Source organism: Sus scrofa, chromosome 3 (assembly GCF_000003025.6).
Source record: "Sus scrofa isolate TJ Tabasco breed Duroc chromosome 3, Sscrofa11.1, whole genome shotgun sequence".
In the NCBI taxonomy this organism is placed as follows: Eukaryota; Metazoa; Chordata; class Mammalia; order Artiodactyla; family Suidae; genus Sus; species Sus scrofa.
Window position 1 is genome coordinate 113166271 of NC_010445.4, and position 19050 is coordinate 113185320.

General features: G+C 42.0%; 1 protein-coding gene across 4 annotated transcripts in view; it reads left to right on the forward strand.

The window, feature by feature from the left end:
* ASXL2 (additional sex combs like 2, transcriptional regulator) overlaps nt 1-18539 on the forward strand; it is a 140022-nt gene extending 121483 nt beyond the window's left edge. For all 4 annotated transcript variants that reach the window (XM_021087739.1, XM_003125333.6, XM_021087740.1 and 1 more), the window contains 2 exons: nt 2468-3182; nt 7684-18539. In XM_021087739.1, the coding sequence (XP_020943398.1) occupies nt 2468-3182; nt 7684-10164 (3196 nt within the window). In that variant the 3' untranslated portion in view covers nt 10165-18539. The remainder of the gene's footprint in view (nt 1-2467; nt 3183-7683) is intronic.

The window sequence follows — 19050 nt, forward strand, 5'->3', positions numbered from 1 at the left end:
AGCAACGTACGATCCAAGCCATGTCTCACAGCAACGCCAGATCCTTAACCCACTGAGTAAGGCCAGGGATTGAACCTGCGTCCTCATAGATGCTGGTCAGGTTCATTAACCACTGAGCCACAATGGGATCTCCATCTTCCAGAAACTTTATAAGAATACTTGGAGTTTCTTTGTAGCTCAGCTGGTTAAGGAGCTGGCATTGTCACTGCTGTGGCTTGGGTTTGATCCCTGGCCTAGGAACTACTTCTGCATGCTGCAGAGTACAGCCAGAAAAAGAGAATATTGAAGTTCTGTACTTTTTTGGCTGCCATAAGCAGAAGTTCCTGGGCCAGGAATCAGACATGTACCACAGCTATAACCAGAGCCACTGCAGTGACAATGCCAGATCGTTAACCTACTGAGCCCCCAGGGAACTCCTATACTTTTTTTTAACAGTAGTGCATTACCCCACAATAGAATGACTTCTTCAGAATCACTAAGGAATCCTGTAATATGGACCATTACATCAACTTGTAGTTGAACAACCTTTCCTCCATAGTAGGCACTCTGGGAGATACACATAGTTGAATCAAGGTACAAACCCTTTTCTCAAGGGGCTGTGGTCGGATTCGGTTTGGTTGTTTGTTTTTTTTATTTTAACAAAACTAATGGTAACACTTAAATAGATGACAGTGGATCTGTATTGTTGGAAATAGAATTGAACACCCAGAATCTTAGTTATTTGTTAGTCTCCCTTCCTTCCTTATGTGTACCTAAGGGCAGCCATTAAGGATGCTCCATACTCATAGTTTGAGAACTAATGGCCCTTTTCCTTATCTCTAAGTAGTGTTCATTGATCCCTTTCATGATCATTTCAGATATGACCCATACACCACACCCATACAGATTAAGAGCCCCATACACTGATTTTTCTACGTTTTTTGGTATGAACCTTGAGCTCTTCTATAGAAATGATAGTGAATGACCATTATTACAGGTAGCAGTTATTCCATAAATATAGCTCACTCCCTCCTTATTAGGCAGATGGAACATTACAACAGTTCTTCAGACTTTCTATTTTTAGCTATTTCTTTTTGCCCACTTTTTTGTCTTTTGTTTTGCCTTTTCTAGGGCCGCACCTGCGGCATATGGAGGTTCCCAGGTTAGGAACCTGAAGCTGCCGTCCTACACCAGAGCCACAGCAACACAGGATCCGAGCCGCGTCTGCGACCTACACCACAGCTCACAGCAACGCCGGATTCGTAACCCACTGACCGAGGCCAGGGATCGAACTTGCAACCTCATGGTTTCTAGTCAGATTCGTCAACCACTGAGCCATGATGGGAACTCCTGCCCACTTTTTTGAAGGACTGTATTTGATTACTATCCAGTTTTGTCCATAGCCATTCCATCTCAGGAGTAGAGTATTGATTATTTGAAATCACCAAAGAGGGATGCCTTGTTTTTGCTTACTGTACAATACTCTTTAAGACAGGTGGAGTCTCTAGTGACCCCTGCAAGGTAGCCTGGCTCTTCCACTCTGTGGAAGTCCCACAGGGCCTTCACTCCCAGGATAGCCCAGAGGCAGTCGAGCTCAGAATGTCAGAGCTATACCAAATGAAATTTTTTTATTTTTGATTTTTTTTATGGCTGCCCCTGTGGCATATGGAAGTTCCCAGGCCAGGAGTCAAATTGGAGCTGCAGCTGCAGGCCTATGCCTCAGCCCCAGCAAGGCCAGATCCGAACCGTATCTATGACCTCTTGTGGCATTGCTGGACCCTTAAGCTACGAAGTGAGGCCAGGATCAAATCCACATCCTCCACTAGACAACATCAGGTCCTTAACCTGCTGAGCCACAATGGGAACTCTGCCAAGTGAAATTTGAACAGGCTTTCCAAAAACTCAGAGTTCTGGTTTTTAACCTCTAGAGAATAGCCAGCTCCTACTGTCTCCTCGGGGTCCCTTAGATTTCTTGGTCCCGTCTTACTGCAGGTACTGCAGAGCATAGTTGATCACAGTTGAAACCCACAGTCTCCAGGTACATGGGTCTTTGTCTTCTCTCACTTCTCTGTAGGTAGTCTGTGATGCATGCCTCTAGACAGTGTAGCCCTTTTATAAGCAGAAGTATGATAATAATTAACATTCTATTGGCACATTCATTATGTACTGGGTACTATTCTGAGTACTTTACATCCATTAACTTAGTTACTCATCATAGCAACACCATGAAATAATTAGCCTCAGTGTATAATTAAAGAAACAGGTCCAGAAGGCTAGTCACTTAATCTCACATGGGTAGTAGGTATCAGAGCCAGGATTTGAATCCAGGCACTCTGGCTCTAGACCCTTCACTGATAGTAGTAATATTGAAGATTCTATGTGAAGACTACCTGCTAAGTGTCAGGGGTTCTTCTAGGCATTGCCTCATAATGCCTTCAGTAATATGGGCCATTTCTAAACTACAGTATTTCTTTCTTCCACCTTTTAGTTCTGGCCTGAGCCTTGAAGATTCAAAGAAATTGACAGCTTCACCTAGTGATCCCGAAATAAAGAACACCTCAGCCGAGCAACCAAAACCTGTGCTTCCTTCCGAGGCCTCTCCTGTCAGTACCGTCCCAGTAATTCCCCATTACGAGGCTAAAGAAGTCCTGCAAATGCCATCACCAGGCAGGAAAGAAGAGCAGGAAGGCCAAGATAAGGTGCAGCCAGGCTCCCAGTCCATAGAGCCCCTGCTTTCCTTAGCTACCAGTACAAATGAGCTTAGCAGCGTTCCTGTCATCAAGGGCCCGAAGGATGAGGCTCTCTTGGAGCAAAAGCCGGTTGCCTCTCCTGAACAGGAGTCTGAGAAAGAGAATCATCTCACTACAACTTCATGTTGTAACAGAAACGAAAGCCAAGAAGCTGCAGTTACATCCCTGAGCAAACCCAGGAGTCCTGGGGTGGAAGCAACAGTAATGAAGCCCACAGTGGAAGCAGGTCCACAGGAGACCACGATGAAAGAGCCTCCATCAGCTCTGGCCGATCACAGCCCAGAAAGCCTCAAGAGGAAGTCTTCTCTCACCCACGAAGAGGCCCCTACGAGCTGGGAAAAAAGGCCACGTGTCATTGAGAATCGCCAGCACCAGCAGCCATTTCAAGTCTCCCCACAGCCCTTTCTCTGTAGAGGGGACAGGGTCCCGGTGCGGAAAGTACCACCTCTCAAGGTAAGAGAGTGGGAGGAATGGAGAAAGAGAGATGGTCTGAACACTGAGTTTTCAGTTGTACTTACTGAATTTCAAGTATTTGTGTCATTTCTTAATGCAGAAACAGTCATACGTATTGGATATACTTGTAAGTATGGTCATATATGAATAAACTTATTCATAAATAGGCGTTTAGAACTGCATTCTTTATTGGGGCTTGAATAACTAAGGTAGCCGGATACCTAATATTATCCACCCCCTCCCGCCCCCCACTGCTCTCTTGTATGAAGAGCCGTAATATTTAAGTGTACTTTTGCCGTTTTCTTAACTGCTGTTAGCGATTTTATGTTCCGAGGGTCCAGAACTACCTTTTAGTAAATGTGTGTGGTTGCCACTGAGTCACCGCTGGTTACTTGAGGGATGTCACTGAGATAGAATAGCCATGCTAAGCTCTACTGCTTAGAATATGTGATTAACTTAGGTTTTAGCCTTATGTTGCTGCATATCGAATCTTTTAGATTTCTGTTGCAGTGTCACTATATTAGTGTATTCTAGGGCTTGTGCCTAATAGCAATTTCAGTTCATTCTTTTAATAAATCATATTTATTAATAAACTTTATTGGTAGTAGTTATTAATACTGTTATGTCTACTTTGAGCCCAGGCACTGGGTATTATTCATTCATGTAATAAGTAGAAAAATAAGCCAAACGGTGATGCATTTGTTCCCTTTTTTATTTAACTTAAAAGTTCTGCCTGTCTCTTGGAAACATTCACTTTACTAGTACCTGACCTGTTTCATGTGCTTGCAACTCTTCTTTCTCATTTTACTTCTAATTACTAATAGTATGATATTCTTCATTACTTTTTTGGGGCCACACCTTCAGCATATGGAAACTTCCAGGGGTTGAATTGGAGTTGCAGCTTTCGGCCTACACCACAGCCACAGCAATACGGGGATCCAAGCCGTGTCTGCAGCCTACACCACAGCTCATGGCAATGCTGGATCCTTAAGCCACTGGGCGAGGCCGAGGATCGAACCCCCATCCTCATGGATGCTAGTCGGGTTCGTAACCACTGAGCTGCTACAACAAGAGCTCTTCTTCATTACTTTTAAATTTTAAGATCTCTGGTTTCAGCAATTAGGAATCTCTCCTTTTTTTAAAATGTATTTTTCTATCATTAATGTACACTATCATACTTTGCCAGAGATTCCGATTTTTATGATAATGACTTTTATTATAAAAATAGTTAGAAACCTTTAATACATGTCAGAACTTACATCTGCAACTGTGAGCTGAGTTACAGTTGAGGTTTTACTTTCTATAAGTGACCCTGAGTAAGAACCATCGTTTCTGTTTCCTCATCTAGTCTGCTTTCTGCTAATCCAAAAAGGCTCTACACTGAAAACTTAAAACCATTGTAAAGCAAGTTCATGTAATTTAACTTTTTTCCTTTCTTTTGCTTCTTCATTTCCCCAAAAACTTTTCTTTTTTTTTTTTTGTTGTTGTTGTTGTTGTTGTTGTTGTTGCTATTTCTTGGGCCGCTCCCGCGGCATATGGAGGTTCCCAGGCTAGGGGTCGAATCGGAGCTGTAGCCACCGGCCTACGCCAGAGCCACAGCAACGCGGGATCCGAGCCGCGTCTGCAACCTACACCACAGCTCACGGCAACGCCGGATCGTTAACCCACTGAGCAAGGGCAGGGACCGAACCCGCTACCTCATGGTTCCTAGTCGGATTCGTTAACCACTGCGCCACGACGGGAACTCCCCAAAAACTTTTCTGCCAGAGGTTGCTTTAGTAACTCTCTTAGGTGAGACCCTATCTCAAACCCTGCTTTCTTAGACAAAGCTTAAGGTAATTTATAGCAGGGAAAAATCTTATTTAACTTAAGTAGATAAATAAATTTGGAGTTTTATTACAAATGTGCATGTGTATAAAATGTGTGCATGTGCACATATATCTGTTTTGTATATCCATATCTATAATATATAAAATGTGTGCATGTGTATGTATAGAGAGAGGTGGAAAACTCACACACTGTGTATTTTCCATTCAAAGAATCTAATTCCTTTGCTATACCACAGTAGGGCTTCTCAGTAAGTTAAACTGTTGTTTTCAGTTTCTAGAAAACCCTGTGTGTTTTTGTTTGTTTGTTTGTTTTTGTTTTTGTTTTTGTCTTTTTGCCTTTTCTAAAGGCCGCTCCCGTGGCGTATAGAGGTTCCCAGGCTAGGAGTCTAATCGGAGCTGCAGCCTCCGGCCTACGCCAGAGCCACAACAACGCAAGGATCCGAGCCACGTCTGCAACCTACACCACAGCTCATGGCAACACCGGATCCTTAACTCAATGAGCAAGGCCAGGGATTGAACCCGCAACCTCATGGTTCCTAGTTGGATTCATGAACCACTTCACCATGACGGGAACTCCTTGTATGATTTTTATACTTTAAAAAAAAGTATAACATCTCATTTATTCCATGAAAACAGGTAATAGGACTTTTTACCTAAGTAACTGAAAATTACTTTTAAGCATTAAAGCTTTTTATTTATTTATTTATTTTTGTCTTTCTTTTTTTTTTTTTCCCCCTTTTCTAGGGCCACTTCCCGCAGCATATGGAGGTTCCCAGGCTAGGGGTCTAATCAGAGCTGTAGACCCCAGCCTATGCCAGAGCCACAGCAAAGCAGGATCCAAGCCAGGTCTGCAGCCTACACCACAGCTCACAGCAATGCTGGATCCTTAACCCACTGAGCAAGACCAGGGATCGAACCCGCAACCTCATGGTTCCTACTCAGATTCATGAACCACTGTACCACTATGGGAACTCCAGAGGTTTTTATTTTACACACATTTAAGGATTGTCCTTATTTAATCAACAATGTTATTAATGATTTGTAGTCATGATGGTAGATATTTATTGTGCTCAAGATGTTTCTGATTAAGGTTGTTTGTTCTCTGTATATGATTTCCTATAAGGTGTGCTTTTTCCTTCCTTGTTTTTAGTTTTCTAGTTTGATCTGTTTTCTTTCCCCTTATTAGTGGTCTCTTCTAGATGGTATTACCGAAGGGCAGTAATGGCTTCTTTCTTGCTCTGCTGTGCAGTTGGACATAAAATAGAATCAGCTTTAAGAGAGAGAGATTGAGTCTGTCTCATGATGTGAAAAATGTGGCAAGTGTTACACAGTCCCACAGCTCTAACTTATGAGTGACAGAATTTTTCTGGACTGCTGAACTTCGTAAATAATGAAAACTCTTAAGTGACTTTATTATCAGTTTAAGGAGTTTCAGAAGGATAACATGCAAGAGCTAAATGGCTTAATTTTTTTTTTTAATTAAATGCCCTAGAATATCTGTAATGGTTACTTGCTCTCTCAGCTCTACCAGAAGGGTCCAGATATTGATGCATTCTAATTAATTCCAGTAAGTTTCAAAGTATTAGTTTGAACAGGAGTCAGATTCCTTTCAAATATAATATTTTATGATATGAAAACGAGTAGTTTCAAGCCTAATGATGTATCAGAATCTCATAAGAAGCTTTGTAAAAATGCATTTTTTTTTCTCTAGGAGTTTTGATTTGTACTTTTAGGGACAGGACTTAGAGCATGTGGGTGGGTTTTTTTGTTTGTTTTGTTTTGCCTTTTTAGGGCTGCACCCGTGGCATATGGAAGTTCCCAGGCTTGGGGTCGCCACGGTCATAGCAACACCGGATCTGAGCCGCATCTACAACCTACATCACAGGTCACGGCACCACCGGATCCTGAACCCACTGAGTGAGGCCAGGGATCGGACCTGTGACCTCATGGGAACTAGTCAGATTAGTTTCCACTGAGCCACAATGGGAGCTGCAGAGCATGTATATTTTAAAAGCTCCACCAATAAGTGTAATGCCAGCTGGGGGTGAGAATGACTTTGGTAAACATTATAGACGTTAGATACATACTCCCTCATGTGGGTGAGCAGAGTGGATCACACACTGTCTTCCTTCCAGTGCTGTCTAGAACCCTCTGTAATTTAAGATCATTCAGCCTGTATGCTTAGCTGTGTGTGTGTGAGTGTGTAAAAGAGAAGAGAACAGGAATTTTCCCCTGGACCTTAGTAGAAAATAAAGCCAAGAAGTAAAAGTAATGGTGTGCTGATTCTTTTGTTTTTTGTTTTTCTCTTCTCTCTTTTACACACATTTTAAAATACAGATACCATAGAAAGGTCTATGTCTTGAATGATCAGCAGTTGTGAGTAGTGACAGTAGGAGAGAGTCGTGTTGAGAAAAGAGGTTTAGGGCTTTGGGGCGGGGGTGGTTTTTGAGGGAAAGGAGTCTTGGTCACCAGTAGAAGAGGTGCAGGACCCTGCAGACAAGCCTTTGTTCCTCTTTCCATGGTTTGGTCTCTTAGGCACAGATCTCCCATCGCATCCTTGTCACAGGTGTCATAGTGTTCACCCTGCTCTAAGAATTTACATGTTAATGAAACTTTGTGACTCTTATAAATGAAAACTAAGCTCTGTTGTTTTCTCCCCCTAATTCTTTCAGATCCCGGTCTCCAGAATCTCCCCAATGCCGTTTCCTACATCGCAGGTCTCTCCCAGGGCTCGTTTTCCAGTCTCCATCACTAGTCCTAACAGAACAGGAGCCAGAACTCTTGCAGACATCAAAGCAAAAGCCCAGCTGGTCAAAGCACAGAGGGCAGCAGCTGCTGCTGCAGCCGCAGCTGCTGCAGCCGCCTCAGTTGGAGGGACCATTCCAGGACCTGGCCCAGGGGGTGGACAGGGCCCAGGAGAGGGGGGTGAGAGGAAAGCTGCTAGAGGAGAGAGTCCAGACTCAAACAGAGTCAGTGAAACTGGAAAGGGCCCCACACTGGAACTGGCAGGAACTGGAAGCAGGGGAGATACGAGAGAGCTTTTATCCTGTGGTCCAGAGACTCAGCCCCAATCTGAGAGCAAGACCCCAGGCCAGGCACAGTCTCATAGTGTCTCTGGAGCACAACTACAGCAAACCCCCCCAGTGGCTCCAACATCTGCCATCAGTGGAGCCTGCGCAAGAGTCTCACCACCAGCCCACACTCACACACCCCCACCAGCTTTAGGGAAGTTGAGTAATGAAAAACTGAATTCCACCAGGGCAACGGCCACAGTGGCCTCTCCTAGCCACCCACCAGGGCCCAGTAATTGTAGGCAGGAGAAAGCACCTCCTCCAGCAAATCCTGCTCCGGTCTCAGGTGCCTCACCTGTTCATTTTATAGCCGATGGCATAGTTGAGCCCAAAGCAGGTTCTAGTAAGAATACATCAAACCCTTCATCCTCAGCAGAGAGAAGTGCTAGTGCTTCAGTGGATATGACTCCCTTCCCTTTAACATCTCTATTGACAACAGCCACTTTAGAAAAGCTTCCTGTACCCCAGGTCACTGTAACGAGAGCACCTACTGGATCAGCTCCATCCTCTTTGAGCACATTGCCAGCAGCTCCTAGCCTTAAAACTCCAGGAACTTCAAATATGAATGGACCCATTGCAAGGCCAAGCTCTAGTATCCCTGCGAATAATCCTTTGGTAACTCAGCTGTTGCAGGGCAAAGATGTTCCCATGGAGCAGATTCTGCCTAAACCTCTCACCAAAGTTGAAATGAAAACTGTTCCACTAACTACAAAAGACGAGAAGGGGATGGGAGCACCCACAGGTACCAACATAACAGAGAATAGCACCAGAGAGGAAGTTAATGAGAGACAGTCCCATCCAGCCACGCAGCAGCTGGGCAAAACTTTGCAAAGTAAGCCGCTCCCCCAGGTTCCAAGACCCCCTCAGCTCTTTTCAGGTAAGGATCTAAGGGACTCCGGCATTGACACACACCAGTACCAGGAAGGACTTAGTAAAGCAACTCAAGATCAGATCCTTCAGACTCTCATCCAGAGGGTTCGGAGGCAGAATGTTTTCTCATTTGCGCAACCCTCCCAGTTCAACTTTACCCACTCAGGTTTCCAGTTAGAGGACATCTCCACAAGCCAGAGGTTCATGCTGGGTTTTGCTGGCAGAAGGACATCCAAGCCTGCAATGGCGGGTCACTACTTACTGAACATTTCCACCTATGGCCGGGGTTCGGAGAGCTTTAGGAGGACCCATTCTGTAAACGCCGAAGACCGGTTTTGTCTAAGCAGCCCCACGGAGACCTTGAAAACGGGATGTACAGACTGTAAGGATGCAGCAGGAGACAGCAGCAGCAGCAGCAGCAGCAGCAAAGATACTGACGAGGAAAGTACTGGTGACGAGCAAGACTCGGTCATGGTGAAGGAGGAGCCACAGGCTTCCGAGGGTTCTGCCAAGTGTGAAGCCAGTTCAGGACCCCACAGTAGAGAAACCCTCTCCATCAATGATTGTTCCGCTAAAAAGAATGTGAAGGCAGAGACACCAGTGCCTGAGCAAACCACTTTAAACAAGGAGAATTACCTGTTCACTAGAGGCCAAACGTTTGATGAGAAGACCCTAGCCAGAGATTTTATTCAGGCAGCACAGAAGCAGATGGCTCATGCAGTGAGAGGTAAGACCCTGCGGAGCAGCCCTGAGCTTTTCAATCCTGCTGCCCTTCGTCTGCCTGCAGACAGTCCTACCCATCAGCCTCTACTCCTCCCACCACTGCAAACCCCAAAGCTGTATGGAAGCCCGACACAGCTCGGGCCAAGCTACAAAGGCATGATCAATGTCGCCACATCATCCGACATGGACCATAACTCAGCTGTACCGGGGATGCCTGACTGTAGCCAGGTATCCAGCAATGTCAGTGATGTCATGTCCTTCTCCGTGACTGTCACAACCATCCCTGCCAGCCAAGCTATGAATCCCAGCAGCCATGGCCAGACCATTCCCGTTCAGGCCTTTCCTGAAGAGAACAGCATAGAAGACACGCCTTCAAAATGCTACTGCCGATTGAAAGCCATGATCATGTGCAAGGGGTGTGGAGCTTTCTGCCACGATGATTGCATTGGCCCCTCCAAACTGTGTGTCTCCTGCCTCGTCGTTCGGTAAAGACTAGCGAGAGAACACACTGTGAAGGAGACAGGAAGGGGGAAGGGTTGGCGGATGTGGGTTTTGCGTCCTTTTGGAATCACAGAAATAAACAAGTAGGTTTCAGTTGTCTTAAGAGACAAACGTTAATCAGGAATACAGAGTACAGGTCTTACATTTTAGAGGAAGAGCACCTTGTATAGTAAGTCCAAGTCAAGCAAGACTTTGTGAATTTGTGACAAGTTTGCACTTAGAAAATCATGTAAATATGTCACATCTTGTTTTAACATTTTCCCAGGTGTTTAGGTAATAATGCATTACTTTGACTTCAGATTGATGTTCCACGTCACGTGACTCTGAGAAGTTGACTGCCGTACGTGGTGAAAGGAAGCGATTTCCCTTCTGCCCTTTCCTAAGAGGCTAGGAGAAGGAAGGAGCAGAGGATGGTCTGAAGAAATGACCGTTCATGCTGATTACGTCTTGACAGTCTGACCGCAGGCTTTACATAGATTATTCAGCCTTCGCAGGATTTGCATTCAGGGTTTATTTTACTCAGTCCCTTTACCTTAGATGGAACCTTCTTAAGTTCAGATTTTTGATATAAGGTCGTGTTTCAGACTCTGAAAGTTCTGGCTTGGTTCTTGGCTTCCGTAAACAAGTGCTATTGCCAGGCACTCTGATTGCAATTTGTGGATCCCTGCTGTTCCCTCATCCCACACCCCTGCCTTGCAGCAAGGAATGTGGTCCATGAAAGGTATGCCTTGCTGTGGGCCCCTTGTGTGACCGTCACCTGTTCAGGACAGCAGTTCCAGCAATAATGTCCAAGGATGTAGTCCTTCATGGGAGCTTACAAACAAGTTTAAAATATTAGTAGAAAATGAACAGAAAAGTGTTGGTGATGGGGTGATTTGAACTATATGTTTTGTTGGGTAAGTGGAGTAAAGTTGCAGAAACTTTTGAAATGAACATAACTTTGGAAAATGATCTTAACACTAGAAACAAGGTAAACCTCTCTTTTCCTCTTCTCTCCCAACCCGTTACCTAGTGTTCTGCAGTCAGCTATTGCTACAGGTAGAAACACTCATTAAGGCCACATTTGTCCATTCTCTTTTTTGACCTCCAAAGCATCTGAGAGTATGGGAATGATCTTATGTATTACTTTGAACATACTTATGTGTGCACATATGCATGGTAAAAGTCAGACGCTTCTTATTTTAGAAAACATGTCCCCTGTTTTGGATTACTGCTGTCTGTGCACTAGAAATTTCTAATGTAAAGGGGCTTTAGTGAATGGCTAAGGGAACATCTAGAAAGGAAGAGAAATCAGCTCCAAATTTTTGTTGTTGTTTGGTTATTTACTTTGTCGTTGGTGTTTCAATCCTGCCTCTAGTGACTGAAGAATTTTTGAGCACATACATTTAGGTTGTGATTAAAGAACATTAAAATAAATTTACTGTTTACCAGAATTTGGTATGAAGTTGGGGATTGTCAATGTGCATCATTTGCATATTGGTTGCAAATCTCCTAATTTCACGTGTGTAAAGGACATGTGTTAGTAGTGCAAACTAGTACAGTTGTACTGAATATTCAGGATGTGATATTTACAAAATGCAGAACAAGTTCAACTCATTGATGAAGTCACATTCCAGACTAGGGTAAAGTAGGTAGTAATAATCTTTGCTTTGCCCCCATTCTGTTTACCCACCCTCCCTACCTCACCTGCATTTTTCACACACACTTTAAGCTTTGAAACCCAAGAAGACGCTATTTACTATTTTTTATGTTTTGCTTTTGAGGTTTTTGTGGCCCAAGGAGAATATAGGATTAATATTTGTGTTCCGTTTTCAGCCAAGACAATTTACTGTCCTTCTAACTTCGATTTTTCTTCCAGCATACACACAGTAAGAGATACGAAGTCCGTAAGGAGCATGTTCTCTGGCCAATAACCAGTAGGAAACAGAAACCATGGTCCTGTTTCCAGTCTCTCAGCGCCCTAGGTAATCCAAGGGGGTGTTAAAAAGACCTCTTGCAGCTGAAAACTCTCAATGCCCAGCTTCTTCACTTCCCACTTCGGTGGCGGGACTGAGGGTGGTCTGCCTGCCAGAAGTGGGTGGCCTGGTCAGAACTGACCCCCTGCTGAACACGAATTCTCAGTGTGGATTTTCAAAATGGTTTTTCTTCTTCACACCTTTCCTACCATAGAAAGTCTCTCCTCTCTGGTTCTCTTCATCTGAAAATGGACAGACTAACCAGGAAAGGAGGAAAGGCATCAGGGATTTTCAAGTTCATTTAGAGAGCAAACCATATCGTGCCTATTCATCTTGACCGAGGCTCTTGCAGATAGGTCCTGAGCGTTAGGATTCACCAGATCCTCTTAACGAATGAGAGCCAGCTGATAGAAGATTCACATTCGTGAATACGCCCCTGAAATAAACTAGATACACTGCCTCAATCTTGACTAAATGAGAGAATAGATTCTCTTAGGTTGGTGGGAAATTGGATACAATCCATTTACCAGTTGGTTTCAAAACAGTGGTTTCTGGCAGAAGGTTATTCCATCTTAGGTGCTGACTTGAGCTGAATAGAAAAAAGGAAAAACTACACTCTGGCCCTTTTGAAAATGGAGCAGTAGGAACAGGAAAATCTTTAAATTATTAAAATGTGGTATTCTAGTACCTTTAAAGCAGTTTTTATCTTAGGTTTTCAGTTACCTTACCATTCAATTCAATCTGAAATGTTTCGACTAAGTGCTAAGCTTATTTTTGTGGTATTAAGTTGCACTGTTTCCAGTGACTAGTCAGGCATCATGCCTGATGCTTATGCCTCCAGCAGGGTGTGCTGCTCAAGCCTTCGGGTACCTTCCATTGCGCGTCACCTTGGGGAGATGGCATTGACAGTATATCATCTCAGTCTTGCTTATGAATGTCCCAAGTTGTCTGGTAGAGAACACTCCTGAATCTTAAAGAATTTTTGAAATTCTCCATCCTGTAAGCAGAAAGTAAAGCCAAATAACCTGGAGTTGATTGTCCTGCTTTAGCCTTGTGTTGAAGAGGCTGAAACTGTCTGTGGCACCCCATGCAACGATTTTAAGAATAAGGTCTGGCAGATGGGCACCTTTTCTTGGGGGTAATGGAAGCATACTTACATGGGCTGGGAAGGCACACAGTGTAGATATTTTAGGAGTTACCACGGATTTAAATAAATAGCCAAAGGAAGACCTCATTGCCTTCCAAGTGAAGGTATAAATTCATACATATTAATAATCTGACAGTTTACCATCCTAATCGCTTTTGTTGCCTTTCTTCACCTAAGGGTCCTTAAAGAACTCTCGGGTGAAATTACTTGTTACAGTGAGGGGGTCTTTGGTCATTACACTGCTGTTTGTTTCTGGGACTCGCTGTCAGTGAGCAGTACCAGGGTTGTTTTCTCTGTAACCTAGAGGTTTCACTTCACCGCAAGGAGAGAAAAGTCTCCCTATTGCACTACAACAGTGTACTAAGTAAAAAAAAAAAAAAAAAAAAAAAAAAAAAAACTTGGCCAAGGGTAGGTTTCAGCTCAATGTATAGAATAGTCCAAAGAGACTCTGAGAAACATGATGATAGGCAGGGATCTTTCCTTCCATGTTTCAATACCTACATAACCTATTGAAAGAGAGCAATAGGTAAAACAGTTCCTAAAGTTGAAATAAGAGCTTCATAGATTCTTGGTTACTTTATTTTTTTTAATGCTTTACATTTGATACAACTATTAAAGATCAATTTAAAAATAGCTTTCCAGTAATATATTTTAAGTAATATATATTTTAATATCTATGTAAAAAGACGACAGTGGAAGACTTTGAATTTCTCATATATGGTATGTTTAATGTAGGACCTCACTGTTAAGGCACAAATTATTTCAAAGGAAGTTACTCTAAAGACACTCAGATTATTTCCAAAACAACAACAAAAAAAATGCAATAAGGGGGATAGTTTTGGAGTTTATTTTTTATTTTAAGAGAAAATTGACTTATTTACTGCAAGCTATTTTCTTCCCTTCTGGCTGTAAGGTTTGTACAGACGGGTTTGGTAAATGCTAAACTTTTGTGTCTTTGCCTTTTTAAAGGAATTGTTAACATTGGGATTGAGGGTATGTACAGAGAAGTTGGTGTCAACACCATTTAAAAAGTCATATTTTTTCACAAATATAGAAAATCATTTTACATAAGAATTTTAAGTATTTGCAATAAATATATGTATATAGATTGTATGTATTCATATATTCTTATTTTTCATTTTATTATTAAGTAAAAGATAATTAAAGTGAAAATAAAAAACCTTGGAGTTTTTGGTGCATCTCGAGGTGTGACATCCATGTGAGTGGGGTGGGTAGGGGCCCTCAGTTGTTGCCTTATATGCAGCAGAGAGTGCGTACATGATAGTAAAATGAAGGCTTTGGTGATAAACAGATCAGGGTAGCGTGTCTCTTTCAAAACTCTAGTAAAAATATTAAATTCTCTTCATCTGTCTGTGCTTTCACCCCTGAACTGTTCTGTCTCCTAACTACTTAATGTTACTGGGAGGGTAAAAAACAAAGGAAACACGGTGTGTTCTCTTTTCTGCTGTGCCCATTGTTTGCTTCTAAAATAAAATGGTAAGAAAATATCGGGGGGAGGGGTTCTTTCTCCACAGTGGTTAATGACTCACTAGCAAACCTTCCACTGCCACCACCTCTCTTTATGTGAAGAGATAATGTCACGAAGATAATAGCCTTTTTTCTGTGTCCCTTCTCCAAGAAATGAGGTTCGTAGCCAGGTTTATGTCCTTTCTGATTGATCTGAAGAGGAGGTAGGAGAACTCGAATGTTCATTTCCCCTCCTGTCGGGGCATTTATGGGAATGAGAGGTTAACCAGTCCTGTTGCCCGAGAGAAGTCCTTTTGTGGTGGTAAACACTTGATTTTAGGGTGTGACTGAGGGAGCAGAAGGCTACCTAGATAATCTTTGGAAAGGAAAATATATAGCTCATTCTTTAAAAATGGATCCTATATTGGGGGACCCGAAAGGAAGGTCAGATTTTGAAGAATGTATCTTAGTGACCCACGCAACACCTAGTTCACTAGTTCTCCCCATAATTGCTCAGCTGTGGTTATTTTCACTGATAAAAATAGCAATTTGGGGGCATTAGGGTAGTAGAAGGCTTTTTTTAAAATATTCATTCTTCAAAAATTAAAAATTCAAACATACGAGTTGCCCAAAGCCATTGAAGATAGTTTAGGTGTCTAAGAGAACAGCACTAGATCTGCTGAAATACACTATTTCTAAAGGAAAATGTTAAGTCGCAGGGAACATCTGCATCCTGGTAATTCATTCTCATATATGGTAGATGTGCATGAAGGTGAATTATTTAAATGTGTATGGACCCGTTACAAAGACACCCTCCCCCCCAACTTCTAGAACGTACTTAACTATTTGCTCCTACCTCACGGGAAGTGAAATTTATGTTCAGGTAATGACAGGGCTCTATAGTTGGGCTGCAGTTGAGTAGGAAAGCAATACACCAGAAAACAGCTTCAACTTGGATCCCCAGCTTTCCTTTATTTTTATCACAGAGTCTTAGAAACCTGTGTTCACTGCTTTTAACACTAGTTGACCAAGAATGGTCTTCACAAATCAAATTTCACATAATGTTTCTAGTTGTTTTTGTACATTGATTGAAGTTACTCACTAAATCAGATACTGTTTTGAACTCGTGTGCTAGGCACGGTGCTGAAATTCTGGATGAGCAAGGGCAAAGACAGGCAGTCTAGGAAACGGTAAAAGGTCTTCCTAGAGCAGTACCCATTCAGCACGTGTCTAGTTCTGAGCTCGAGGAGTAACTTATGCTGTGTTGTTTCCCAAGACAAGATTTTAAGAAATGAGCTATGAAATAGAAGCACTTGAGGTGCTGGGCAAAACATGAAGGAAGAAAAGAAAGTGAGCCAGGTTAATAAAATTTACCTTTTTTGAGACCTATCATTAGAAGGTCTAGAGTTGATAGAAATTTCAAGAAATCGAAATGGAGAAAATGAGGCTGAAAGCAAACCTTTTCAATTAATTCCATTCAGTGCCCAGTAAAGATGCTACTACATCTTAGCTTCGACTAACCCTTTCAAATGACAGTTTGGTAAATAACAGCTCTCCTATCAGGCCCAAAATAAGCTAAAGGGAACTTAAACAAAAACCACTTTGATTATAGAGTAGTGAGGAAGAAATGTGGTTATTTAAAATTGTTGAGAGGAGTTCGTGTCATGGCTCAGTGGTTAACGAACCCAACTAGTATCCATGAGTACGTGGGTTCATTCCCTGGCCTCGCTCAGTGGGTTAAGGATCTGGCGTTGCCATGAGCTGTGGTGTAGGTCACAGATGCAGCTCAGATCCTGCATGGCTGTGGCTGTGGTGTAGGCCGGCAGCTGTAGCTCCAATTCAACCCCTAGCCTAGGAACCTCCGTATGCCGAGGGTGCGGCCCTAAAAAGACATAAATAAACAAAATTGTTAAAAGAGATTTCATTCCCTGTTTTTTTGTTGTTGTTTTTTGTTTGTAGAATTTGCTTTTTTTTTTTTCTCTCCCTATTTCTGAGTCACAGAACTTGAATTAAAAGAGGCCTCACCAGGACACTAGCTCTTATAAAGTGACTTAAATCCTAATTCTTTTAGGACTTTCTGGAAGGTTTTAAAAGAATAAATTATATTTTGTCACTGCTTATTGAAATTGCCGTACCAGGATTATTGGGCTTTCAACTTGAATTCTATATTGCAAAATATGCGTGTTTGCTTTTGGGTCAAAAAGGTTTTAGGTGTATTCCATCTCGTAATATAGTCTGTCCAGGAAGTAGAAGAGTAGAATCCTGTATTTTCCTTATACTTAGCAATCTTAAACAGGAGATTAGGTTTCTTACATCAGGACTGCGTAAGGAATCTCTGTACCTCTGTGTAGCTTGCTTTCTTAACATGAAAAGGGAATCCCTACAAAATGTCCTTATGACAGGAAGGACAGGCTAAACCTGGAAGCAAGAGGTCACCACCTCTCTGTGGAGATGGTCTCTGACTCGATAGCAGCCTATCCCGAAGAATAACTGCAAACTCAGCTTCCCTGGTTCTTAAAGCTCAATCTAAAGGGAATTTTTAAAATCCTGATTTTCATCTGGACTGCAAAACCTAGTGAATGCCCAGGGGAGAAGAAAAGTAAATCCAACATTGGATTAAGATTTAAGTAAACTTGGAATTGTGCTTTTACTGAAATTTTTTTTTAAGATTTGGCGTTCCTGTAACATGAATTGCCATGAGTGGAACATGGAATTTGATTTGAGGCATTTTGTGCACTAAGTAATGGTTTTCTGTTGAAATCTCTAGTGGCAGCTTCTGCCACTGATCAGGATTTAGGGCTGTGCACTCGTGTTTTAAGTGATGCAGACACTGGCTCATAAATACCACATTAAACCAACCTGACTCACATGCTTCATTTTATTAATTTTAATCATGGATCTTCTTTTAAAGTACTTAATATCTAAATTTCAGATTAGCCTAATCAGAAAGCAGTGCATTAAATGTTATCAAAATATCTGAAGATACTTTAGAACTGTTTTACACATGGTCTGTATCCTTCCTATGGAAAGTGTGATAACATAAAATTTTATATTTCTTGGATCAGTTCTTCTCAAAAGCCAGTGTCTAATGTTTTCAGATACCTAGAGCTTGGAAATGATGGAGTTGAAGTTCAAGCACAAGTCAGTAGTTCTGTTCATTTTAGGTTTTCAGGCACAGCAATTTGAAGACTTCAGTAGTGACCCCATTTGAACCTATATATATATATATATAATCATTTTAATGAAACTTTCAGATTCTCAAATTTGGTCTCCTGTTTGTTGCATAAGGAGATAAATTCTGGGCTGGGAAGGACCTGCTAGTTCTCTGATAATAAACTGATTGAAGAACAATTTGTTCTTACAGATTTCATGAAATTTCTAAAACTCATTAAAGATCTAGAGTACATGACAAATGAAACTATAGAAATTAAACTTTTCCTTTAGCTGTAAGTGCTATGACCTTTTTTTTTTTTTTTAACCCCCTCTTGATTCTGCAGCTCATTGCATCACACCTTAAGACTCTCACCAGCACCAAGAGAAATCAGAATGGAAAAAATGACCTTATGTTGGTCTTACTCACTTTAAAATCTTTGTGCACATAGGCCTTAGCACTTTGACAGATAAAGCTCTGCCTTTTAGCTCCTTCTCTTGTCTTTATTCCTCCCACTTTTAGACTGTTCCTTTGATGGTCATATAAAACTACCTTCAGAATTGAATGTATAGTAATGTTTCTGCACATGGACAAACTGTATTTTAATGACTCGTGTTGAATAAAGGCATACAGTTTTACTCTAGCGACTGTGCCCTTTCTTTTCCTAAGAAACCAGCCACCATATTGAATGACTTCCCCTTCCCCTGTGCCTCTTTGACCAATTGTCCCTGGTTGGTCCTGGCTAAGTTTGGGTACTGCAGAGTGCCAGTTTCTTCAGGCAACTCTCAACAGGCAGTCAACTCAACAGGAGCCGAAAGAGGGAATGTATTACAAAAATCAAAAGGAGGCCCATAATACAAAGCTACATTTATCAAAACAGTGTGGTAATGGTATAAAGACAGGCATAAAGGCAAATGGAATAGAATAGCCCAGAAATGAACACTTAAGTATGTGGTCAAATGATTTTTGGCAGCAGTGCGAAGACAAGTAGCTAAGGAAAGGCAGTCTTTTCAATAAATGATGGAAAATTTTGATAAGCATGCAAGGGAATGAAATTGGACTCTTTCTCTACACCAAATATATATGTTTAAAAAATTAACTCAAAATGGCTCAAAGACCTAAACATTAAGAGCTTAAACTATAAAACTCTCAGA